General features: G+C 47.5%; 2 protein-coding genes across 3 annotated transcripts in view; both read left to right on the top strand.

The window, feature by feature from the left end:
- LOC106751133 overlaps window positions 1–26561 on the top strand; it is a 92968-nt gene that overhangs the window by 19806 nt on the left and 46601 nt on the right. The window lies entirely within an intron of this gene.
- Window positions 6234–7502, top strand: LOC106751121 (trichohyalin-like). Its single transcript, XM_014631910.1, has one exon. It carries the CDS (start codon window positions 6234–6236, stop codon window positions 7500–7502), a length of 1269 nt encoding a protein of 422 aa, XP_014487396.1.

Below are 26561 nucleotides of genomic sequence, written 5' to 3'. Positions count from 1 at the left end.
GGCGCTCGTAAATTCCAGCTGTATCTCTCGAAACGCGATCGGTTATCCTGTATAAAACAAGCGCGTCCTTCTTATTTATTTTTTCCCATAACGCCGGACTTTCTCGAGACAACCTATGTTCACCCGAGACGAGGTCTCCCTCCGAGATCCCGTGAAACGAAACGGAAAAGCCAGGGAATATTATCGAGCGTTATCTTGATTCGCGCTCTCGCCGCTCCAACGTCGGCATTCGCGAAAACATCTCCGATGCGAGCGCGCGCTTCCCGCGCATCCTGTCCGATCGTTTATTTCGCGTAAGGCGGTGATACATCATGTCGGACGAGCCAGCCTTAATCTTACATATGCCAAGCTCCTCCTTCACGTTAATTTAGATATTTCTCATCGTCATCGTTCGGCTTATCCCCGTCGCGCTTCCTCGTTTTCCACGTCCTCTTCTTTCCTCTCTCTCTCTTTCTCTCTCTTCCTTTCTTGCTCTCTCGTGCGAAACAGGAGGAGAGCGTAAATGATCCACCTCGAGGGCATTTACGTATCGCCCATACTTTAATCACGACTTCCTTCGACTGGTCAACGTAACGACTCACTTTAGTCATATTTGACATTTTAGCGAACACAAAATCAACGAACTCTTAAGTTCCCTTGGAAATGTTTTAATGAAGCGAATGTTACTACAATTATATTAGAGGGAAGACACCAAGATCGACATTTTGCTATTAGGCTCTAAAATTCCGTTGGAGGTATAGAATTAAAATTTATTTCCTCTACTCGTTGATACACTGCCCAGTGAGCACAATGTCCAAAATCGGCACGTCTTTGAGACAACTTTAAGGCGTCTTAAAGATGTGTCTTTAAGATGTCTTAAAGCTGTCTTAAAGACATCTTACGCGCCGATCTTGACATTATGTTCACTGACGTTTCGTATTGCGTTGTCACGTGTCGATTCGTACGACAAGCTCGATACGCGAAAGAAGGCACGTCGGTAAATTTTTACTGCGGGATTTACGTGATGCTCTAACCGCTCGTTTCTCCTCTTTTTTATCTTCTTTTTTTTTTTCCTTTTTTTCTTAATAAACTTTACCACCAATAAAATTCGCAGACTCGCGCTCGTAAGAACAGCGACTCGGAGAGGCGTAACCGGACAATAAGGACGCTTGCATATTACGGTAATTAGTGTCACTATCCTCATATAAAGTCGCTTTACGACTCTATTAAAGCGACCGGTTTCTAGAGAGTAATCGCGCCGCCGTCGTTATGCTCGCCAATTTTAACAACGCTTTTAAGTCGCGCACGTACTTCGAATCGAAGGCATTTCTAATTCGAGCGCGAGTCGCACGCAATGCATTCTGCGTTTCGCCGGGTTTTTCGCGGTCTCGCTCGTACGTTCGGGCGATTACAGGACTCTCAGGACGCGAAAGCGACTCCGCCTCGAGTCTCCCCCGATTCGAGAACAGGTTCCCGCGCGAGAGCGTGACGTGCCAACGCGACGGGCCAACGGGCCGCCATCAAACGAAATCCGTAAAAATGAGACCATCCGGCGGCAATCGCGTTCTTTTTCCGAACTCGCTCGCTCGCTCGCGGAGTGAGTAAAGATAAAGAAATGTGCATTCCCGCGCGATACTTATCGCGCGTTTCTCTCGCGTCTCTCTCTTTTAAACGCGAAACTTTTTATCGCAAAACTGTTACGCGACTCTCGATATCGTCATCGCCCATCTGTGGCATTATTAATCGCGATCTTTCCACCTGAACCTGTACGACCTGACATCTAACCTTTGACTCGCGTGAAACCAGGTAAGATGAAAAATTCAAAGTACTCGGACTACCATTCCCTCGCGGGAAAAGTTAGCACGTTTGTTTAATTCACACAGATTCACGCGCGTTATCCATAAATTCATACACCTTGTCTCTCCGCTCTGCTTTTACCTGCGATTTCATCGAGGTAAACCCGGGCAAAGGTCCTGAAACAGTTCGCGTATTCAACTCGTTCTCTCGTACCAGCCCGGGATTTAACTTCACTCGGATTCTTATAGAAAAAAGCAGTTGAGGAAAGTGCTTCTTTCCGACTTGAAAACGGACTCGTACTTATTTAGCCGAACGCTTTCAAAACGCTGCTAAAACCAAGCAAATTTCCGCGGGCCAAGAATGGTGAAATATTTTTGCGAGGGGATTCGAACGAATTCAGCGAGAGATTTTTCCCCGCGATGTTCCCGTTTTCGCAGTTTTGATTTCGCGTCTGCGGAACCCAATCGAGGACACACGTCCTCCTCGGCGACACGAAGCTCGCGCGGTCTTACCTCGCGTCTCGCGCGCTAATCGCGCGCTCCCGACACCCACTCTCAGGGCCGTACAAACTTACCTGGCCGGTTCCCGCAGGGGCCCGTCGGAGGGATGGGTTTAAAGGGGCCGGCGGCAGGGAGCTTCGCGTGTGCCCCGACGCGGAAAGCCGGTTAGTCGGTCTCAATCCGCCGTGGCGTTCGCATTAGACAGTGTGCTCCGCTCCAACGGCTTCGCTCGGATTCTCTCTCTTTCGCGATCGCTCGCTCGCCTCGAAGTGACGGTACCCCGGTGCCGGTCCGAAGGAATTCCACAAAGGAGCCGGGAGGTTACGGAGCGGCGGCGTTTTGTCGCCATCCTTCGCTCGGGTCCTGCGGTGACCCGGCGCGCGAACGATCGCTTATTGTTTCGGTGTAATTGTTGCACACATACACGCGCGCAGGGTGTTGATACACAAGGTGCGACGACACATATACAGAGTGCACGTGACCAACAAATTCCTGCCGGAGGACGTACAAGCTGCTCCTGCGCGCACGGGGAGGGTACGTAAATTTCCGCCACTCGACTGCTGCTAATTCTCCTGACGGCGCACGCGTCCTCCGACCATTCCGGGCTCGGTCGCTGTTTATCGCCAGCGCATTGAAAACGCGCGGCGTTCAACGTCGATTATTGTTGTTTACCCCCGAGGATTGATGGCGATAATTGAGGACTGGGAAATCGCGCGCGCCCGACTTGTCACGCGTTGGATGTTGAAATCCACGTTTTCTCATTTTACTTTTCATTTTTTTTTCTTTTCTCTCCGCGGAGAACTGACCGGGGGCTCTGCACCTGGCGGAGCACACGGCCAGTTTGAAGAGGGCCAAGCCGTGAAGCCGCGCTCGTCGAATGGAGAATGACGGTTTATTATTTAGAGTGAAAGTCGTGGGACCGTGATTCTGGGACTCGCTAATTAATGCCACATGTAGGAGAAAGATTAGACGAATTAACGCGAGAATGAACCCCAAGCGAATTTTCTTTGAAGGATACGAAATTTCTGTGCGGAGAAAAATAATTTGTTGGCACGGAACCATTTTGTACCGTCGCGGCGAAATTCATCAGTTATTATGTCGACGGCAAAACAATTCGTCGAGAGCGTTAATTGCTTCGTTCGTTGGATACATCTTGCCGAATCGACAAATTATTTTGCTACAAGAACAAATTAGTAAATGTGAACGGTAAAAAATTGCGTGTTACAAACGGCCGAAATTGAAATTTTGACACGGTCGATTGATCTCTTAAATGTTTCGAGAAAGCCGTTATTATTGAACTTACGAGCCCGAGACGGTTTCGTGAACCGTCCCGTTTCGCGAGATTCTTACGTGCGCAACGTAATAACAACTGAAGCTGTTTACCGTGCCACAATACTACGCCCATCAACAGTATCTACATACATTTAACGGTCTCGACGATAATTATATCGTTGCTCGCGCATGAAGCAAAAACGGTTCGTTGAGCAAGAATCGCGCTGTTAAGGTCTATGAGCGTCGAAACCGCCTGAGAGCGTTGCTGTTCCTTCGCAGTTCAGTGAGTCCGACGTTCCGTTCCCTTTTATCGGACGAAACGACATTTCGGATTATCGCGTGTTCTCCTTGTTCCCGAAACTTCATGTTTGTAATGCTGTTTGCCGCGTTAAATGAACACGCCGAGAACAGATAACACTTTACACCGTGAGGACGAAGCGTTCCTACACAGGGAAGAAAATAGTATTCAAGACTCATATTCTCATAAACAAGCAAAAGTATATAATCTTATATCAAGATAAAACACTTGTTTTTGCACGAAAAAAAATTGACATAGAGTTCAACTAAAAATATATTCATATTATTTCAAAATAATTTTGATGAATTGAGAGGAAAAAGATATTGGATAAGGGAAGAACGATATTTTCAAGCTGATAATTATATTAGTAATTATATCCAATATTTGTCCTCTCAATTATTTTTTAATAACAGGAATATGATATTTTTAGTGGAATTGTATAGAATTTCTTCACGTAAGAACATGTTTTATCTTCATATAAGATTGTATATTTTTGCTTATACATATAGTGAAAAACCCACTTAGTTGACTCAAACGAAATGCTTGTTTAGACGAACATATATGAGAATATGAGTCTTGAGCTGATATTAATTTTTTTCCGTATAATACTTATTGTAAGCGCATTCGATTGAAATTAGAGATGTCAAAATTATCGGATTTTCTCATTAACGACATTATCACGGCCAGAGAGGGAAATAAAGATAGATAGAGAGAGAGAGAGAGGGATTCCCGCTGCCGATGTTTCGATAATGTACGCGACATGTGTTAGTAGTACACGTCCCGGCAAATTACAGTGCTGTACACTCGTAAACCGGCAGCTGCCTTCGAACGACAAGCAGCTCGTAATTGTGGTGCGCATATGTCAAAGTCAGCGAGACAGAGTGCTGATTCAATCCCGTGTCTTTCGAGAAAACTCGAACGATGATTTGTAGGTGTTTCGTCACGTTCCAGATCGGCCTCTCTCGTGTAACGTTCGCGCTTTGTGTTCCTTCCGCTGCTCTCCGAAAAAGAACAAAAAAAAGGAAGACAGGAAATCCCCCCCGATCATATATTATGTAGCATATTTCTCTCTCTCGCCGGCGGGGCAATCTATTATTTTCATTTAACACCGGCGATACGTAATTGTACCGCGATACAGTCATCACGCGCCGGAGAGTCAGCGCGCGCCCGTTAATTACCGCGCGATCAACGGTGGAGCAGCGCGCTACCGCGCGAACGAGTTCACCGCTTCTTCCTCGCGTCTATCATCGGGCATCAGGAGGGCCAGGATTAACGATAGTTTTCGTTTTCGTTGCTATCAACAATGGAGCTATTACGGCGACCATGACTGCGCAAGTTGGGAACGGGCGAGAGGAGGGGTGGNGGGGGGGTCTAACGGCGTTGCAACCCACTTCTCTCTCGTTTTACCGCTAAATTTGGATTAACCCGATTCGCCGTGCGAACATTCCCAAAGCTCATTCAAGTCTCGCGAGAGAAGAAGAGCGCCCGGTCCGTGACGGGGGTGAGGCGCCAGGCGGGGGTGGATGAAAAAGAAGCAACTCGCGAGACAGGCTGCCTACCGTTAATCTGACGTTAATGCGGCTCGCTGCATTAGTCTCGCGTTATGCGAGATGCAAATGCGAGTCGCGGTAGCGCGCGCGTCATGAGGGGAACTTTTTGTTGCTGAACCAGCTACCGCTCTTTCTTGCCGCTCGCGCGGCATGCCCGCCGATGAACCGTGCGGTGTCGAATCAATCGACGCGTTAATGAATTAGCGCGTCGCAGGGAGCCGCGTCCGTGGCGAGAAAACGCGAGCGAGAGAAGAACGACCTCGCGATTCTCCGCTTTAACGAGTAGAAATCGACGAAAACAATCGCGTATCTCGGCTCGCGCCTGACGAATGTGGCAACGATGGTTTCGCTACACAGCAAAATTATTTTTCTCCGCTCGCGCGCACCGCAGAACCATATATTTCGACCCCGCGTTAGTGATATCTCCCACTTTCTCACTTGAGGCATTGGTAAATCGTAACGTGAAATCCATACTTCAATATTGAATTAGTACCTCGCCAGTCTCGAGTACTGGCCGAACGCTTACGATTCCCTACGTGTTAGTGGGAATTCTGAAAACCTGCCGAACGTCTCTCGGCTGTCCGCATGTGCACGTCTCATTCTCTCCGCGAGAGACCGTAATGAACCAGCATCACCCTTGCAGGCAAAACCAGAAGATTACGGTCGGCTCGCAACGTTAAAACGCATCTTGCCCGATCGACGACTCGCATTCCACGCTAAGCCGCACGAGCTACATTTATCTACGTTTATTCAAAAACGCAACACGAACTCATCTCGGAATCCCTCGTTTCTTGTCGCGCTCTTCCTTTGAGAAAACACCGTCCAAATTGCCGAATCATGGAAGAAGGAGCCTCGAGCAGAGGAGACGCTCCGGGAGACGCGAGCTACGTCGCTCGATTTCGCCGGAGCTGCCGCAACCGTCGCTCGCACGACGAAGTCGCGGAGCTGGCGGCCGAGCTGCAGCGCGCCTACGCGGCGAAGGAACTGCGGGCTCAGCTGGAGGAGAAGCAGTGCCGCAGACAGGCCGAGCTGATGCAAGAGCGCGAGTGCGCGGAATTAGCGCGTCGGCAGCGAGAGGCGTCGGAGGAGGAGGATCTCCGGCGCCGCGCGGATATCCTGCGTAGGAGCGAGGAATACAAACGGCAGCTGGACGAGCAATTGACGCGGAAAGAGGAAGAGCGGAGGGTCCTCGCGGAGGAGGCTCGCGAGTACAGGAGGACGCTGGAGGAGTTGGATCACGCGCAGGAGGAGCGCGAGCGCTCGAGGGCGCTGGAGAAGAAATGCGAGCTCGTGGAGAAGACGAGGCGGGAGCGACTGATCCTCGAGGAGACGAAGGAGGCGCGTCGACAGGAGGAGCGCCTGGCGGAAGAGAGGCAACGCCGGCAGGAGCTCGAGTACTTGAAGGAGATGGACGAGAGATCGGAGGAGGTGAAGAGGCTGCAACGGGAGCAGATTGAGAGGCGCGAGGGTGTCCTGCTGGAAGCCACGAGGATGATCTTGGACGCGGAGGCGCGCAAGCGGGAGAGGGAGGAGCGTCTCTTCGACCTCGTGCTGGAGGAGATTAGATGCGAGCTCGTGATCAGGGAGCGGGAGCAAGCGGCGCGCAGGAGGAGAATGCGGCGGGAGCTGGCGGCCGGTTTGGAAGAGCAGATAGTCCTCACGGAGCAATGCAAGCGGCGTTTCGCGGAGGAGGATAGGGCCTGGGCTGAGGACGTCATGAGGAAGATTATGGAGGACGAGAGGCTGGCGAGGTGCACGGCGGAGGCGAGGAGGAGGATGAGAGTGCAGTACCGGCAGGACCTGGAGAATTTGATTGCCCAGCGCCGCAGGATTCGCGAGCAAGAGATTGCTAAGATGGAGGAGAGCATCAGGGAGGAACAGAGGCTGGCGTTACTCGAGGCGGAGTGCGCGAAGGAGCAGAGGAGGCGGTTATTGACGGTGCACGCGGCCGATATCGCGCCGTTTGTGAACCGCGCCGCTCTCACGGCAGAGGAGCGACGAATCCTCGACGAGTCGAGCAAGGAAAATCCGGACTCCGGGAACGTCGTTGACGCCGCCGGCGAGGGAAACTTAAGAACTGATGACGAGGGTATGAGGAGGACATAGGGATCGCGATGTGGCGGATGTTATTGCGTCGGTAACATCGTAAATGATTCAACGGGGCGACAGAGTTCATAGATAAGGGACTTATACCCGCAAGACGAAGAATACGGTAGTAGGGAGGCGTCAGAATAATCGAGGAAACGGACGGCCCGAAAGGGGTAAAAATAATTGAGATGTTGGAGCGCTTGCAACAAGCGTGCCGGCGAGCGGGACAAGAAATTGAGGGAAAATGACGGAGCCGCGAATTGGGAGAGTTTTATTTAGTACGTGAAAAAAATATCGATCGGAAAAGAGCCGTTAGGAGAAACGTAACAATGAGATGAGTAAGATGAAAGGAAAAACGTCGAAACGTCAACTGGAGGAAACCGGTAAAACTAGCCGCGGAGAGAGAGAGAGAGAGAGAGAGAGAAAATTATCTTCGAGAGGATAAAATCGAAGATGAAATGTAAAGCGAGGAGATTAACGATCACTCGTGGAGCGGCATTTTGCGAGAGAAATTTTATTAAAATCAAAGAAATCCTTTCCTCTCTGTATTCAATACGAAATGTGTTGCGAAACTCATCGAAGAAAAAGTTTTGTAATCTTCTTGTGACCGCTTATACCTGTAATCTCATTCGCGTGTATTTTTTATATATGATGTTATATCCAAAAAGAAAGTAATAACTTTCGAGGGACATCGGAGAATCGGATTTTGGCGAGCGCAATAACCAGCGGTTGAAAGGAACGGAAATGTTTTGTCGAGCAGGATGAGAGTCCCCCGTAAGAAGGTCACGGGCGAGGCACGAAGGATGGGAGAAATGGCCGGAAATTGTGGCGGAAGTTAAAAACCGACCAAGAGTCTCAATGCCGAAGGTTTCTTTACGCGTGCGTGCGAGTAAACTATGCCGTAAGATCTGCCGAGGCGGGTTCGTCGGAACAACGAAGAAACGGGAAACGCTACAATTTGTGGATGTAAAATTCAAAGAATCCGCTGTACGTGATCCGTCCTCGCGTTCACAACGTCGGAGGAGGAACGGCAAGGAAGAAATAAATTAACGGATACATTGTGTGGAGAAAGAGAGAGAGAGAGAGAGAGAGAAATACCATTACGTAACTGCCAGACCTTATTTGTTATTTAGACCGTTCGTCATCGTTAAATCCCGTCGTCTGGCTTGTTGCATAAATATGATTCACTTACAACACGTAAAATATATCACCTAATATTGATACGAGAAATAAACATCGGGACTTCAATTAAGACGGAGGAGTAGCTTAATTACACGTTACGCGCTCGTGGGCTCCCATTCGCTGCGTAGCCAATGCGCGGAGGTGCGCAGCCGCGCGTCTTTTGATTAAATCACAAATTATCGTCCCGATGCAACAACTCCTAACGCGCTTAACGCTTTTGCAATTACGGGAGAATTATTTCGCCCAGCGAGAACGTATTGAGTCGAGGGCGAGAGCGTACTTTGTAAACGTAAGAAAGTTCAGCGAGCGCCGTAATACATTCTAATGTATTGAAATTACAGTGACTATCGATCGATACTTGATTTTTCCTGTTATCGAAACCTTAAATTATTGTCAGCGCAGGGTACACAGTGTTGTGAGGCGGCGCAGCTCTCGTGTGGAAAAACATGACTGACATATAAATTACGTATAATATTCTCTTAATGCTCTCTCCATCCTGTTGGATATTAATCAAGGCGTCAGATAAGGATATAATAAACGCTGAGAAATTGCGTGTTCTGGCAATCTATAAAACTTAAGTATCGGGGAAACAGTGTGGATGTAATTATTATACCCGAAGGAGAAATTGGATGCTCGTAATTACGGTGTAATATTAGATTAATGCTCTCAAAGATGGATTCTGTGCCTCCATTGTCATTTAGTATCGCGATGTCATTTCGTAGCGCGTCTGTTCCAAAGTGGTTAAACCGATACGGCGATTCCCTTGCATAATCAATACGTATAATTGTATTTTGCAAATCACGTTCTAAAATGCAACACACACTAAAACACCTTGTGTTTAAAAGAATTTATTGAAATTTTATATTACTTTAACATGAGAAATGTATTAAAAAATACACAACTACAATATTAAATTGACACATTTTCCATGTTAAAGTGACACAAAATTTCAGTGGATCGTTTTTAATATAAAATTTTCTACTGTACACATCATTTTGCACGTCATTTGTCACGCGTTTGCATAGAAGTGCTTCGAGCTGCAATGTTTAAAATTCAGAACGAAGATCCATACCCTCGTAATCTTCTGACCGGAAGAGAAAATGGTTAAGTAACACTTTCGGACGGAAGACACGGGTAATGATTTTTGAAATGTCTGCAAGGTGTTACCAGGCAGGGTCTTTGCCGAACGTTTAGACCGAGCCAGCGCCGATGTACTCTCCGAGCACCTGTCGCCAGGTGTTACCTGTCTGTTAGAACGTCCAAAGATTTCCCATGAGAGGTGCCGCTCGAGCAATTTCCAAGAAACCCGCGCACGAGGTACTAAACATCTCGTCCGAACTTGGACGGTATAACATAGAACCAGAAAATTTGCGTATAGACGTATGAGAAAGTATCATTCGTGACGAAACTGATTAAAGTAATTAAATAAATAAATACATAAAATTTGTATATTCGGAATTCAATAATTTCTCTTAGATTCCTATCGCTTATTTGTTTTTCCACTTGCATAAGTCCCAGTCTCATTCGCGCGCAGCACGAGCGTCGCACGTTCGCTCAATTAATTTTATTCGCGTTGTTATCCTTAAGACATGTTGAAATGTAATTTCATCGAAACGTGAAATAAACACGGATGTTCGCCGGGAATTAATGAAACTGACTTTGTTGTGTCGCCACGCTACATGAAAATATCTCATTACAGGAGATATAAATAGAATAAAAAGAGGTACACAGATAAGTTAGATGCTTTAGATAAGCGTAACTGTCACAAACACTTAGAGCGTTCGTATTAATTAAAGGTAGGTCAGAATCGGATCTCGACACCGCCGGCTATAATTAAATGCGGTCGTTACGGAGATTCGACACCGCTACCCGAGCTCCACTCTCCCGTGGCGCCTCGATGTCAATTTCGAAATTTATCAGATATCGAGATTCTTCTCGTAATTGAGTAGTGACTTTCCGTGTTCTTTCGAGAGCGACAGCGCGTTTGGTTTCGCAATAATTCCATAATCATATCTATATTTGTGCGATCGCGCGATATTTTATGTAACTATTCGCTTTCGACGTATGTCGAGAATGAGAGAGGCTGGGGGGAAGAAATAATACTACAGGAAGCCATTGAGGTTTCCTCGTTAGATGTCATTTTATCGTCGAGACGAAGCAAAATAGACGCGCAGCCGCGCGCGGCGTACGGAATCATTAATATCCCGGATGAAATATATAGGAGCGACTTTTCGATCACACTATCGCATCCAATCGCGGGAAACTAGTTACATCGCGTGTAATAAGTCTGTCGATCAGGCCGGCGCGACGGAATCGGTAGATGAGCGCTCACGAGGTATGCGCGGCAGAGAAACGGAAACGCGACATTATAAACACGTCCCGCGCGTCGAGCTATTATCGCCTCGAAAGAATGGCATCTAGGAATTCGCCGCTTGTCACCGGTGCTTTCGCTTAACGAGCGTTAATTCGACAATAAGTTCATCCCGGCCTGGTGTCGTCCGTCTCCTTGACGCGTTCCTCGGCCGACTTCGAACTTAATCTTCGCAAAATTACGCTTTAATAACGACCTTCCGTTTTCTTCTCTTTTATAAATTTATGTTTGTCATGCTGCTCGAATTATCGCGTAATTGTCACGATGGTTTTCAAAATTACGTGCATGCGCCGTAATATTAATCAAAATCCTCGTTATCGTAAATAAAATTACAGATGTTTAGAGGAAAAACCAACAGCACACTACACATCACGGATACCAAGAAAGGTTTCAGACACCTTGTATGCGTAAATTAAGCATTTTGTCCGGGGGGGAGGGGGAGGCTTGGTGTTTTCCCTTTACTCTGAGGATCTTTTAATGATTAAGTTGTATGTCCTGTTTCGTGAGATTCTCGCCGAGAGCGGTGACGAATTAAAAATTCACGCTGATGCTCGGATAAGCTACCGTGTAACGATTAAAGCCGCATACATATATAACGTTCGACAATGAAAAGATTGATCACCCGAGACGCAGATCACACGGGTAATGAATTACTGCAAGAAGTTCATCAGGGAAATTGAGTTGTCAGTGTTCTCCTTGGATCGAGGATTTTTCTGGCGAGTTCACGGCTGGTCGATACCTGCATATAGATACTTTACTTCTTAACACCTTGTTAAATTTTTGGGTCGGCCGCTGCTAAAGAGAAAGAGAAAGAGGGAAAAGAATGAAAGAAAAGGGACCGAAACCTATGCGAATATAGCCGCATCGGAGTCGCGCCGGGGCAACGAAACTTTTAATCAGCGGAAACGGGCGATCGGTCTCGTAACGGATTCGAGGTCTCGTGATTCATTTCGATGGTATAACGATGGTATAACGAGTCCCGTTAGGCGGGATTATTCGTAACGTGAGACACGATATTCTCTCTCTCTCTCTCTCTCTCTCTCTCTTGCTCCTTTTTTTCTCTTTCCGTTGCTCGCGGTTCTCGACCGAGCGGGTTTTTCGAGGATCTTCAGTGCTTGTCACGAGAGAACAGTCTTTTGTGCCCCGCGAAATTGACTTGCGCGGAGCAGTCTGCATACACACATACAGAGAGAGAGAAAGAGAGAAAGAGAGAGAGAGAAAGAGATCCCCAATTGTGTTCCACTACATTTTGTATTTGTTTATATTGTTTTTTATTGTTGATGCACAGTATACTGTTATTATTATTATAAAGTTTCGTTCACTGAAAAACGCTTTGATCGGCGGTACGTGAGAAATGCGAACGGCGACTGAATGCACGTGAACGCCGGTGATCGCCGGCGTATTGTGTCACGTGCGCGCGCGGCGAAGAGCGCGGCCGAGCGATGTATACATTATTATTAATTAATATAATATATCCACTCGACGAGGCGGCCTTCGAGCGGTAATAACATGCACGCGCGAGGCTGCGTCAAGTGGGAAGGTGGTCAATGGGAGGCCACGTTTATCATCGACGTCGTCGTCGCAGTTAAAAGACTCGTCGGCGCGCGGACATTTATTTCACGCTGTTTTGCCTATTAAAACGGTTCTTACCAGCGATCGCGGCCCTTCGTATCGCAAAGGTCCGTGCAGGATAAGAGGGAAAGGGAGGATGAGACCTGCGACGCGCGCGGGGGGTAAGGAGAGGAGGCCATAAAATAAACGTCAAGTCTGAACGCACCGTAAAACATTTCGCGAACACAGCAACTGTGTGCGCGCGTGTCCTTCCGCGTACGCTACATCCTAACTGGCACTTTGCACGGCTGAGAGTTTACGATAGCCGCTGTTTATTCTTTGCGGGGATAATTGAAGGGACAACGGAGGACCTTGCTCACGTCTGTAACGTCACCGGCGGACGCACGGCCACGGGAACTAAAAGCGAAAAAGGCGACCAACGTTCGCTGTCGGCGGTTCCCTCGTGATCGGCTGATTATTCCCTCAGACGGCGCGCAGTACTTCGAAAGAAAAGGTTTTTGGCCAAACCTCCGAATCTTGATGAAACTGATGCTTTATATGCAGGAAATGTCTTCGAAGGAGAAAAATCAGTATTTGCAAGTGACGCAACGTTAATATCTCACGTTTTTTCTTAGATAAATATAATTTTCTTACGAATGAGGATAAGGATTACCTTTTTGTAGGGAGATTACCTTTGTAAAATTACTTTCAATATTTTTGCCATCGCATTCGCCATTGAGTGAGAGAATAGTAAGTAAGAACGATTTATGATTATCCAGTCACAGGACATCGTAAAACTGCATTTGTGTCATCTTGAGGTGAAAGTGAAAAGTGAGTTAGGGCCGAGAAATATCTATTTTATGCTACTTACGCGTGTCGGTGAGTTGAAAGCGAAGGAGGCGACAAACGTTCGACGTCGCCGCTTTCCTCAGTCGATTATTCCGACAGATGTCGGGCGATCGGATGGCGAAGTTGTTTTCCAATACGACGGGAAGTTGAACGGATCCGAGAGAGAAAGAGATGTTGTGCGCGACATATCACGGTATTTACGGTACGATGTAAATCGACTTTTACACCCGTCGCGAGGTGTAGCTGCAAGCAGAACCACCGTTGTCGCGGGACTTATTAATGAACAGGACTGTCGTGGAGTATTCATGGACGACTTATAAGGTACTGATACATTGTCAATAGCAGTTTATCTATCGTCATCGATTCACGGACGGTGGCGAATCTCAACGCTCGTACGTCAATAAGTTATGCCCGGCAATTTACCTATTCCCCATGCGCGACGGTGTGTTTCTGCGGATACTATTCGTGCCTGCGAAACAATTTATAACCGGAATCCGCGCAAATTGACGGTGAAAAGACAACCGCTGCGAGACGCGCCGTGTGTCCCGCTCGGCGGAGCCGCACATCGTCGTCGGATTTTATAATGAGGCGCGCGATATCGCTCGCGAAATCGCTCGGTGCCGACGAGACGTACTTATTTCTCTATTTTTCATTCATAATTTTAGCGATGTGTACACACGAGACAGAAACCTATTTCTGCCGACACATCATATACACGCACACGCACACACACAGGATGAGTTCGCCTTGAATTCCGAGATAGCGTATTTCGAAACGAGAATCGGAGGAAACATTGTCGCTTTCGATGACATTACATCGTCAGATCGATTTTATCTCGAGTGCAAGCCGGCTCCGCCGTCAAATATTGTTCGTCTTTACGACTTTTAAATGCGTGAAACTTCGGGACCGCTTGCGGACGGAACTTTTCGCTCGGACTTAATGCGGCGTTAACGCAATCTGCGCGGGGAATATCAAGTAGCGAGTGTTTAATATGAAATAACTTCGTGGCCGTTGTTGTTCGCTGTTTAAGCAAGCGGTCGAAGGCACGAGTTTCGCGAACTAAACGCATTAAAAAGCAAGAACGTCCGTCGGAGCGAACGGTAGCCGGGCGAGTTACGATACTTCGTGAGAAACGGAAGCACCGACGGAACGAACCGACCGCGTAGAAAGCGACGGACAATGAATGGATTCTTAAAACGGAGCGCGCACGGGAGCGCGCGTAATGATACCTTGATTCTCGTGCACGTAATGATACCTTGATATCTCCTTTCCGTTTGATATCTCCACCGCTCGCTACTCATTGTGTCAGTGTCCGTCGTAATTTCTGCGGAATTACCGGAATCGGCGGCGAATCGCACTTCGCGTGGAAGGAAGAACGCGCTTCGACACTGTTGATCGCGTAGTAATTTTCGCAGATTTCCAGTGAAAACTAGAGATAATTTTTGGTGTAACATTCGAGGTGACTAAGTGGAATTATATTTCGCACTTAGATTGGCATTCATAATCAGACCTGATCGTACACGCATTCTCGAAATTATTTGTTCGTTGGAAATAAAATTGCCATCGGAGTACAATTTCGTCGCGCGCCTCATTGACGATAGCTTTCTTGTTGCGTCGCCGGTTCGTCGGAAGTGGATCGTAACGCTATTATTACGCGATGGTTGCAGTGAGATGAGATCAGAAAGAATACAAAGTAAACTCGCTATTACTTCGTTCGATACATATACCGTGTATCGATGGGCATTACTATACAGTGTATTTAAAGCCGCAACGTATCGAGAGCGTCCGCGGTCATCGATCGAATTTTGCAATCGGGGGGAAACGCGTGCGCGGCGTACGTTCGACGGCGAGAGAAAAAAAAAGAGAGAGAGAGAGAAAGGAAAAAAGAGAGGAAAAATAAGAAAGAAACGCGAACTGACGCGATTATTTTGTCGCGTAATTGACATAACTATACCTGCACCTGGGCTATCATTTGCGTCCTTGTATGGCGATCGATCGGGTTATGTAGTAGGGCGAGCGAGCCGTGACGACAGAATACAGATAGAACGCATTAAAGCGAAACCCATCGCGCGGTTTTACATTATAGATTATCGCGAGATGGGTAAGACTGTTGCGGTAAGAACTGAAACCTTGCGCCGTGGCATGGATTTTGGATCATACGGGGAAAATAATCCGGTATTGAGCCTTTTGATCTCAGCGATTGGCGGGACCGAATTGGCTCGCGTCGTTCTCGTTCTCTTTTCTCACGTGCCACTTGAATTTACTTTTTCGTTCGTTGCGAGTTTCAGTGTTTTCGCGTGATTTCACAATAACTGATAAAATTGTGAGGTTGAAAGTGACCGCATGTGTGACCTGTTGAATAAAACAACGCGTATGAAACTTTTTCCAGCACGCAAAATTGTTCACAGTTTATGTATGCAATATATGCACAGTATGTATCGTGTATGCAGTATATACATTTTACACACTAATTTATCGGACTTGCCTCGGAGTTGATATTTTGGTTTCACGTGCGAACTTTGCGCATTCCGTCGAACTTAGAGGATCAATGAAGAATATTGAGGTATAATATTGTGCAAGTTATTGTCTTTTAATTACTCGTTGTCAAGGGTATTGTGATACTGCTGATATAACATTGGCATAATACCGATATAGTACTAATCAATATTTTTCTTTCAATGTCAGGTATTTTTGTATCGATATTTTTTTCCGATATTCGTACCCATATAAATAATTGTTTACACCATCAGAGTAAAATAATAACCCGTGTTACATCTCGATATTCTCCATTGACCCTTCAAATCCGACGGTGTATTTGCGGGATAATATAGGGCCAGAATTCCGACTGGGATCAATGGGCTCTTGTTATAACATAATCAGTCATGCTTATTAGCAAATATGAATTATTCGCGCAACGGTTTACGCATGACAGGAGGGAATTATTCGTGCTACGCTCACCTTCGATACTGGCCAAAATTTTCGACCGCGAGATCGCCCAGCGGTATATGTTCGATTACACACGAGTCAACAAATCGCGCCACGTGTTTCGAGCAACTCATTAAAGTCATTAAACCACTCCCAATCGTCGGCATGTAATTGACCATCATAGATATTATCTACGATCGCGACTCGTCCACGCGGCCGAATTAAACGGAAACGGTAACGAGGTTTGCGCATTTCCATCGGCCGCGATTTTGCGAACTGCATCCTCAAAATCCATCGGCATGACTCGCTCGATGGATTCCGGGGCTGCGAATGCAAATCCATCCATCGTTCTTCCGATCTCGCGCCGTTCGTTCGCTCATCCACCGACGTCTCGCCTCTTGTCGGGTGTTATCCGTCCGCGCGATTATTCACAGAGCATGAATAATGGAACGCTGGATGATCGGCGGAATTGTAGATAACCGCTCCTACTCCTAGTTCCGACAGGATCGAGACCGTCCCGCGTAGGATTCGTCGTCGTCGTCTTCGTCGTAGTCGTTTTCTTCAGTCAGCCGCGAGAAAACAACGACTCTCGCAGCCGTCTCGAGGAACTCTCCGCACGAGAGAAAAATGTGCGATATTTGGAACTATAATGACATAGTGAAACAATTATAGTCCAGGAAACCATAAATAGTAAGATGATGCTAGAATTAGAGTTATAATAGTGTGACTAACTCGTGAAAATTGTTTGCCATGAATTGTAGCGATTTTAAGCATAATTGCAGTAAACCTGCAATTATAGAAGGCTGATAAATAAGATCGTATGGCTAACAAATAAAATTTCAAGCGAAACCACCACTCGCTGATACGTTAAGGACAGCACAGTTAAATGGAAACAATAAATTTCTATCTAGGAATGTATGAATAAATACGTTTCTATCTTGTAACTTCATTTATACAGCACGTTTTATATATTCTCATTTTAGTTTCTGACAACCGTAAAATATAATTTCACGAATGAACGTCGCAATTGTTACGACTATAAATCTGCGTTCACTTTGCTACATCTTGCCTGAATTAGAGGAATTATAAATGTATAGTTGAAGCGAAAATTGACTATAAAAATATAATGCCATTATAGTTATACCATTTCTTTCTCTCGAGTGTGAGAGTCTCCCGCGGAGGTTCTCGGCGAAAGCATCCGACGCGCGTCCATTCGGCTGTTCGCAGATCTCGCCCCTGCTACGGCATGGTAATCGTCGTCGGCACGCACTCGCCGCTTCTCTCGCTATCCGATCAGCCGTAAATCAGTCATGGCGCAATGAAAGTATTCGCAGCTATCGGCTTCGGGAATTATGACGAGCCGGAGTACTACGTGCGCGCGACACGCGGCGATTCGACCCGCCGGTAAATAATCAAGCCGGCTGTTGCTCGCCCATGCTTGCGGCATGCGTGCGCCTCCCGCGCGTGTTATAGGCGCGACGTCGCGCGAAGATGCTTCCTGCATCTTAAACTTCGGCCGTACTCTTCCCCGCTGTTTACGCTGAGAAAAGAAGCACTTGAGAATTTATTTGCAGGATGTAAAGGTTTATTTCGCAGGAAATGCTGGAATAACCGTTTCACCTGGGCCGAGTAAATATTGCTCGAACGGTGCTTGAACGATAGCGCTTGTTTTTTTTTTTTTCAACGCGACCCGACTCTTGCTTCTAGAGACTCTAGCGATCGCGTGCGAGGAAGCGAGGTGAAACTCGATTCACTCCCGGCATTCACAGAACACCCGCATGCGAACGCCGCAGACTATAAGCGGTCCTCCTGCCCGCTGCGTGTGCCGCGGGGGAATGATTTAATAATGTTCTCCGTCGAAGAGAATCGCGAGAAGGAAGAAGTCTCGGGCTCGGCGGGGAGGATAAGGAGGTTCCCGAAGAGCGGAAAGGCGTACAATTAAATCACCGCGGTGGATTCGCCCTGTTTCGCCGACTTTCTCCCCGAGTATCGAACAATTCTCTTTCCCGGCGCGTGTGTTGGTTAAAACGGAAGAAGCCTGAGCCTGCTTGAGAGCGGAATCGTGATTTACAGAGCGACGGTGAATTAGCGGCTAATTAAATCCGCGAAGACCCGGTTCCTTTAGATGTCTCGAATTCGCGGGACCTAATTGGAACGGATTTTCTCCGTAGAATCGCCGTGAGCCGCTTTAGACAGCTGCAAAAGTCTGCGTCGTCTCTTCCGTTCTCGTCAGTCATTTCACAGGATACAAAAATTCGGGAGGTTTGTGAAACAGTCGGCGATCGAGCAGAAAGTATTTCGAAGTCTTTGATGTTATTCGAAAGAACGTCACATTGTGCGTACGTCGGAGATGTCTGGAAGAATGACAAAGTTCTATCTTCGACGGTAGTTTGCAAATAGCCGAGACTTTCTCTTAAAAGGAGTTTATCTGCTTCCGGCGGAAAATAGAATTCTAAAAGTCAAAAAGGTAAAAGCCGGGGCTGGTTCGGTAATTTTTCAAACAACTTATTGTTGTGATTGATCAAACAACGATGATAATGATAATCTGCTTCTGCGTTTTTATGCCAAATCCTGAATAGTTTTGCCCGTAATAATCAAAATACAAACATGGAGCATCTGTGCGAACATATCCCGAGGTAGGTCCGGATTGCAGAATAATAGGAGAGCGTTGCACAATAAGCACGCAACGACGAGTATGGCCGATCAGTCGGGCCGACTGTTTCAGGAAGCTACCGAGAGTTTAGAATTTCGTTCAGAATCGGTAGCGTAGAATAAGGCGAAATAATACGTTTAACGCAGCTGGGAACGCGGACGACGTCTCGTGGAAAAGGATCGAGCGCACGGTCGAGCGAGCACAGCGGTGCGATACACATCGGGACGGTCGCGGTTACATTTCACAAACGAGCGATGCTCACGCGTCAATTTTCGAGTGGTAATAAACAATCGAGGTGGCGCTTTTTTTTTTTTTCGTCTCGGCTCTATTTGTATTCGCAACGGCGGGATTCACCTCTCTCGGCGATTCAAGCCTCCTCGAGATTGACGTTTCTGATGCATCGTTATTTACAGTGTGCCGTAAAACGCTCACGGCTTCCCGCTATAACTCGTGGTCATTAAAGCTCTTAGTTGCTCCGCTAGGTGTGCTATTTATTTCTCGCGATGTCGTAACGTTCCGACTTCCTTCTTTCCACCGTCATATGTTGCCCAAACATTTTCTTTCAAGAGTATAGAAAGTTCACAATTAAATAATACCGGGATAAGTACGAAGAAATCGTGGAAAATTACTGTTTGTCAGAGAGAGATTTATTTAATAAAATCTCTTACGTTGTAACAAATTCGCCGCTACTATATCCATTCTCGCTCTTCATTATTGTTATGTGAGACTTTCGATGTGCTTAGTAATATCGTGTCACCGTTCCTTATCTTTCTCACAATGAAGGAACGCTTTCGCGGGAGAAGTGCGGCAGAAGTTGAAGCGCCATTCACACGATCGCCGGCAGGAACGCGACGGTTACTGAAATCGTTACAAGAACGCGGTATTAAAGTGCAATATATCACTGCCAACGTAAACTACGGGGAGTGAGACCCTAATTCATGAAGAGGAGGACCGGTTTGAATGCCTCGTTGATGGGCGGAATTGTCCCTGGCTTTCATCCACGCTCCCTTTCCGACAAAAGTCGGAAGAGCATCCGAGCGTCGAGATCTTTCTTTTTTCCGACACCCCTTTCAAAAATACAAACACGATAAATTACGCGCGCTGGCACGTGTCCTCGAGGGTAGCACGGGAACAATACGTGACCGTTGCGAAAATACCGTCATATTGGCAAATATGATCGTTTAAGTGAAATCAAATTTGTCGGTTTTAATTGAATTTACATTTAATAGATACAAAGGGAACCATTGATTTTTTAAAGAAGCAATTCGTGCGACAAGCAGAAATACCATTTAAACCGTCATATGTGTAGAAAACAAATTAATAAAAACACCTTCTATATTGAAAGAGAAAATATGCTACGTTCAAGTAAATATTTGTTAAGTGATAGAGTAATTTTACTTGGATTAAGCAAATATTACTTGAATGTAGCACTGTTTTCTTTCAGTGTGCTTTCAGCGAACGGTGCTTTCGCGTTGGTCAGATCCTCCGGATCGCGAATCACACCTTGGGTCTCGCGGGTTCTCCTCGAACAACGACGCCTGCGACTGAAAGAGACGTCAGTCCCATATTTAGGGATAGAAGCTCGTTATCGGCGAAGTCGCGGCGGCCTCGCGCGCTACCGGGAGCAGGCTGATTCTGCGGTAATTTGCGAGGGAGCCGGGAAGCGAAACTCTCCCCCGTCGCGATTATCGATTCTCCTCTCAGCGAGCGGCGTGCAATTTGTCGGGCGTCACACCGGAGCGATATCTCTGTCATTCGCTGGTAATTGTCATGACGGCCGCGACGGCCGAGCTAACGCGCGTCGCGAATACGCGTCGTAGGAACAGGATGGAGTGGCGTGTTTGTAATGCGATGACTTCGGGGGCTGACGGACGGTTCTCCGCACCGACGTGGCTGCGGCGCAATGGCTCTCGCCAAGTACCATGGGAAACAAACCACTTTGCCGTTTTCATTGCTCGGCTCGCATTATGCGGCGCGCGCGCGAACCCTCCGCGAACCCCGCCGTGGCTCGGGATAGCTCGGAGGTGCGAGGATTTTTCCGTTTCAACGCGCATCGCCGATTACATCTGATTTCGCCTCGCAGCATTGAGTTATATGAATGCTGGCCGGTCGTTCCAGCATTTTACTCGCGAGCGTGTGTATCGCTCGGATACACTGTCTTTTGTCCCTCTCCCTCTTCCTTTCCCTTTCTCGAGTATCGCGATTATATAATTTCGCGGGCGATTCCTCTTGGAATTGCGTGACGTTGCCTCGTCAGTGGGAAAGCCGAAATCGATATATACCCGCGCACAGGTTGATGCGAAAGCTGCAAAGCTTTGAGCCGGATAAATGAGGAGAGTTAAGAATATTGCCACGAGAGCGAGTCAGTTGATTACCTTACATTTTTCGATTTTCCTCGCGTAGCTGATAACGTGATATACGATCATCGATTTCGCATGTAACTGAAATTTCCCTCGAATGCGATGAGGAGGCTCAATCAATTTACGGGGATTTGCGTTTAATTGCTCTCGCGATAAACGCAATGCAAATATCCGCGCGATATTAATCTCCCGCAAAATTTGCCCAGGGCATATCGCACCGCCGAAATATCCGATGGCGCATCAAGTTTAGTCGCGTGAAATAGGATCGTAAAGGTACGCTGCCACGGCCATTACGCCCGATCGCTTCGTAAACAGATATGTGATCCCGCAAATTGCGGAAAGAAGGTGATACGCTCGGTCGATAATTGTCGTCTCTACCTGAGAGCACTCACGCGAACCACGCGCGATTATGATTTTTTACTGATCCGAGACTCACGTCATCGAATCGCCCCGCGCGTATATTCGAAGCTAATTGATTACTCGCTTGATATACGCAGCGTCTTGAATATCGCGTGCTTTTTCCCGATTACAAGCCTGTCGTTGAATTCAATCACGATTTTTCCCCGATACCAATGCGTCTTTTTCTCTAAGTATCTTAACTCTGCAATACCAATCTCGTGCTCTGAGCCTGTGCTCTTAACTCCACGTCTTGAAAACGCGCACACTTAGTGATTAAAGAGAAGAAGAACAAAGGAGAGAGGGGGTTCGTAAAAAAGATCTACGTCTCGAAGACACACCTCGGTATTCCAGAGTAAAAAGTCGCGGATTGAAATTGCACGACGAAGTATGATGTGTGAAATTCAATTCGGGATCAGCTTGCGATGCCTACAGTTGACAGCGAGCGCGCGAGATCCGTTAGACCTTTCTTATGTGTAAGAGGATTCGGGCTACAAATCGTAATAAGTACACTCGCGGCACGCGTGTACGTATAAGCGTAGGTTAACGGAATGCTAGACGCTCACTAGACGCGGAAGTCTGTTATTGCCCGAGCGAATCGACGCAACGATCAAGTGATCGTTAATATTCCATTACGAGTAACGTTGAAAAAGAAACTAATAAAACGGCTACTAGTGAAACGGCTGAATGTTGTCCGACGGAAATCCACGGGTACGCGCGGAGTACCTCTCGCTACCGCATTATTAGAAACTGAGCTCGGACAGATTCCTTCGTCGGACTTAAAATCAGCGTCCTCCTGCAAAAAGAAAGGCAGAATAAACGGAGAAGGAAATACCGAATACACCCGTGTTCTGATTTAACCTTTCAATGACTCGCGCCGTTCGCGCGAATTTTTCACATTCTTAACATACCGAAATCAATATAATTAACTCCTCGAAATACCATACATTCTGCATTCACGGTTTACATTTAACGGTACATCGGCGGTGCGCGTGATGCAACTCGAAACCACCGGTAACAACAGCTCCTTCGTCTCCTTCTTCTTTCTCTTCCTCTTTCATCTCCTCCTTCTTTTCTCCTTCCATGCTGTCGTGTCTGCGGAATTACCCGTGTAACCGTATGTAAAATAACGCATGCGGGTAAAAAGCACGAGAAAGGCGTTTAAGCCGAGCATTTTGCTCTATTACCACGACAGAAGACTTAATCGGATAAGCTCGCCGGGGGAGAGAGAACGTGGCGCCGACTTCATAAAGTCGCGACGTTCAGCGTTATAAATCCTTTCACGGGGCACACCTCTGGGATACACGCGCGAGCGAGTTGACAGCCGAGTGGGACACACAATATGTCGTAGCGCGTGCTCGCCTTGACAGTGAAAAAGCCATGGATATTCGTAGCCCGATCTCTCCCTCTCTTTCCCCCCTTCCCCCCTCACGCGTACACTCACGATGAACGCGAGAAATCTTTTCACGAGCGAGCTCTTATCCCCCACGTTGTCTCCTATCTCTGTAAGAAGTCAAAATAGTAGAGAAGTCCGGGTGTCCAAGTCGAAATTTTAGACTTACTGTCGACCAAAATTTTCTAACATCTGTAGATTCTGCGGCAGGGGGGATGCGGGTTTAATTTATATGTGAACTCTACTCCTACTTAGCGCTTCTGAATGTCGGAAAATGCCACTTGTGAAATTAAATAAAAATTCAAGGTGGACGTTAAATGAAATGTTCAGGTTAAAAGTAGGATCAGAATTTCGAGTCGGGTGAATACACGGGTAAGAATGAAAGTCCCGATCACGAGCGATTCGTTTGTGACTTGGGTGAAAAAGAATCTCGACAACAACAGTATCACAACATCTCAACGACGTGTCGATTGGATCGCCCGCGTAATTACGCTGGATATTCTCGAGGCCGTCCAGGTGGGTGGTCCCGAGCGTCTTCTACACGCCGCATTGATACTCCGGCGTGAACCCTCGCACGAGGTACACGAGGAACATCGCGCGTTTTTCACTTCGACACGCGTATAAGCGCTCTCTCCCTCTCTCTCTCTCTCTCTCTCTCACTCGCTCCGCGTAATTAGTCGGGCCTTCGCGCGTGTACGGACAAGCAAATTACATTCGGTTATTTTTTTCCTCCTCTACTTTTCTTTCTCTTTTTCTTCTCCTTTTCGTTTCTACTTTCTGAGCTTGGACCTTGAAGAAGCGCGTGTTTTCGTCTCGCCCAAAAAACCGATACGTCATTTTCTTTTCGATTAAAAATTGATGCGCGTCAATGCAAACCAGTAACATTTATCTATCGAAACATATAATAACCTCGTGAAAATTATATATTTCTTTGCGGATAACTATTTAATAACATATTTGAGGATTGACGTTTCCGGAAAGTGGACCCCAAAATTGACATAGATGTGCGGTATCGCTTTACCACACCTATTTTGGTGCTTTTCCTTTCTTATTATTATTATTTTTTTTTTTTCTTTTACCATGATATATCTTAGAATGGGATTCGCGTTCCGGCTCGCACCCGTCGGAACGACGATCGCTGCTTATTTTCCCTTTCCTTCTTCTCTTTCGATATATTTTCTTCCTACGTGTATTTTCGCATTTTTCCTACGCGCGGCCGCTCGCGCGATCAACGCGCTGCAACGTGTTCACCGTACGGCCGATACGTACGTGTAAATACATCGTATCGCGCGAAAGTCTGCGCCCCGCGGGGCCGCCAATAATCGAAACCGCCGGTTTCGTTTCCACTCCGCTCAAGAGAGGCTCGCCCGTTTCCGGCGTAATATTACGAACGACGCGCGGCGGTGTACAACACAGTTATCCGTGCTCGAGGTAACCACGTCTGCGCGCGCGATGCTAGTTTTACGCATCGGTGGGCGCTTTCGTTACTTCTTCCTCCGGGAAGCCGGCTTATCGGATGGCGATGCTTTTATCGCGGATCATCGAGCACGGAAAAGAGTAATTACTTCTTCGGATATAATTAGCGACGGTGCCGGCCGGCGCGGTCGTCTTCGAGGCGCCGGCTTTGCCGCGCATGCCGGAGGCCGCTCTTTGGTTATTATAGAAAATACACGGTGCTTTGTATATATTTATTACGAACGTTATACGAACGTTATACACGCGATCCGAATGCTGACGCGTGCTGTATAGTACCGTTGTGCCGCCACGAAGAAGCACACGCTCGTGAAGTCACATCTAGACGGACCGTTTGATATCAATCCACCTGTATATTGTTTCATACCAGCATTGTAATGCCGGGAGGAAAAGTGATGGAATCAGCGAAATTTGGCTTAATCTTACCCCGAAATATCGCGCGTTTCCGCCGATGAACCCCGCAGAGATGAAAGCTGGGAACGTCCGTGAAGATAGCGCGCGGTATCCTCCGGGTGAGAGAATACGGCTCGGCAGTGCCTTATAATCGTAAAGGCTGATGTCTACGCTCTCGAATCGCGCATCGAGGTCCGCTTGTCGTGCGGAAGATTGCGATCGGAGATCGCTGATCGGGAGCGCGACGTGGCGCGTCGCGTTTATTTGCGCCGATCATTTCCCGGATTATCTTCCTGATCCCCTGAAACGGACGCGGCGGCACAAATAGCGCTCGGGAACGAGGAAGCAGAGATGCAGCGGATCCTCTCAGCGCGAAGCTCTTTCACGAGCGCCGAGAGCTGATAAATACGGAGGGTTATTGAAACGCCGGGGGGGAAGACTCGACGGATGTACGAACGTAAGAAGAAAACTCGGGCCCTCCGATCCCCAATCGAGGAATACACCTACGGCGAAGCCCGCGGGCGGGCGAGAAAACCCCCGAGTTTTCGTCGAGCTCTCGGGTATACGGATTGGAGAAATCCTCCGACGAGACGTTTGTAAATCTCACATCGTGCTGTACTATCTTAAAGCGAATCGACGATAATGTTTCTGATTAAGTCAATCCAACACATTTCACCGATATCAACGAGTACTCTGAGACTGACTTTCAGTGAAAACACTCCCACTTAGCTCCTCTTATAATCTTTCCGAGTCGACATTTCGATGCTACTTAGACGCTCTTAAGGGTAGAGAGAAAACATCAGAATCAACATAGATACGAAAAGTCAACACACTCATTTTACCGATTACACTGCTATAGTTATAACCGGACCTATTGTTTCTTTTTTTTTTTTAGCGATAATACACTGATGCCATTCTAGAGAGTGTATATATATGTTGCTACCCGTCGAGATTAAATCTCTCGTAATTACCGGCGAGGGCGAATTTTATCTCTCCGGGGGGNGGGGGGGGGGGGGGAGCAGGCGGCGTAACTCGCTCGACCGCATTCGGAGCGCGACCAGGGGGCCTCGGTCTGGCACAACGCGTAGACTTTTGCACGTTCAGTCGCGCGATGACAAATAACACGCCGACAAGACGCATCCGTCATCGCGTTACGCTGCCATTGTGCGCCATTGTGCATCCGAGTATCAGTGCAATGGGATTTTACGGCGCGGTGACCGGGGCGCGCGCTTACCTGGCCGTTCGCGTTACAGCAGATCTCGTATCGCGATACCGTAAACTCGCTCGTTTACTCCCGCGTTATCCTCCCCCGGCTCCACGTCGCGCCCGCCTGGCGCGTCCCATTGTGCGACCGCGTTCTCTTTTTAGCGCCTACCGATGCGTACTTACGCGAGTATTCCCGTGCGCAGAGTAACGCGCGTCCCATTGGCGTTCGCTCTAACTGATGTGCGCCTGCGACTCGCTGCTCATTGCTCGTCGTTCGCGTCGCATTGTCGACGTTGACAAGATGTAACGCGGATATTTGTACACG

Source organism: Dinoponera quadriceps, unplaced genomic scaffold, assembly GCF_001313825.1.
Source record: "Dinoponera quadriceps isolate SergipeBrazil2010 unplaced genomic scaffold, ASM131382v1 scaffold6118, whole genome shotgun sequence".
Classification (NCBI taxonomy): domain Eukaryota; kingdom Metazoa; phylum Arthropoda; class Insecta; order Hymenoptera; family Formicidae; genus Dinoponera; species Dinoponera quadriceps.
This window is presented reverse-complemented; position numbering and strand designations above follow the sequence as displayed.

Coding starts and splice junctions, on each gene's coding strand:
- LOC106751121 (XM_014631910.1), top strand. CDS start 6,234: ATGGAAGAAGGAGCCTCGAGCAGAGGAGACGCTCCGGGAGACGCGAGC.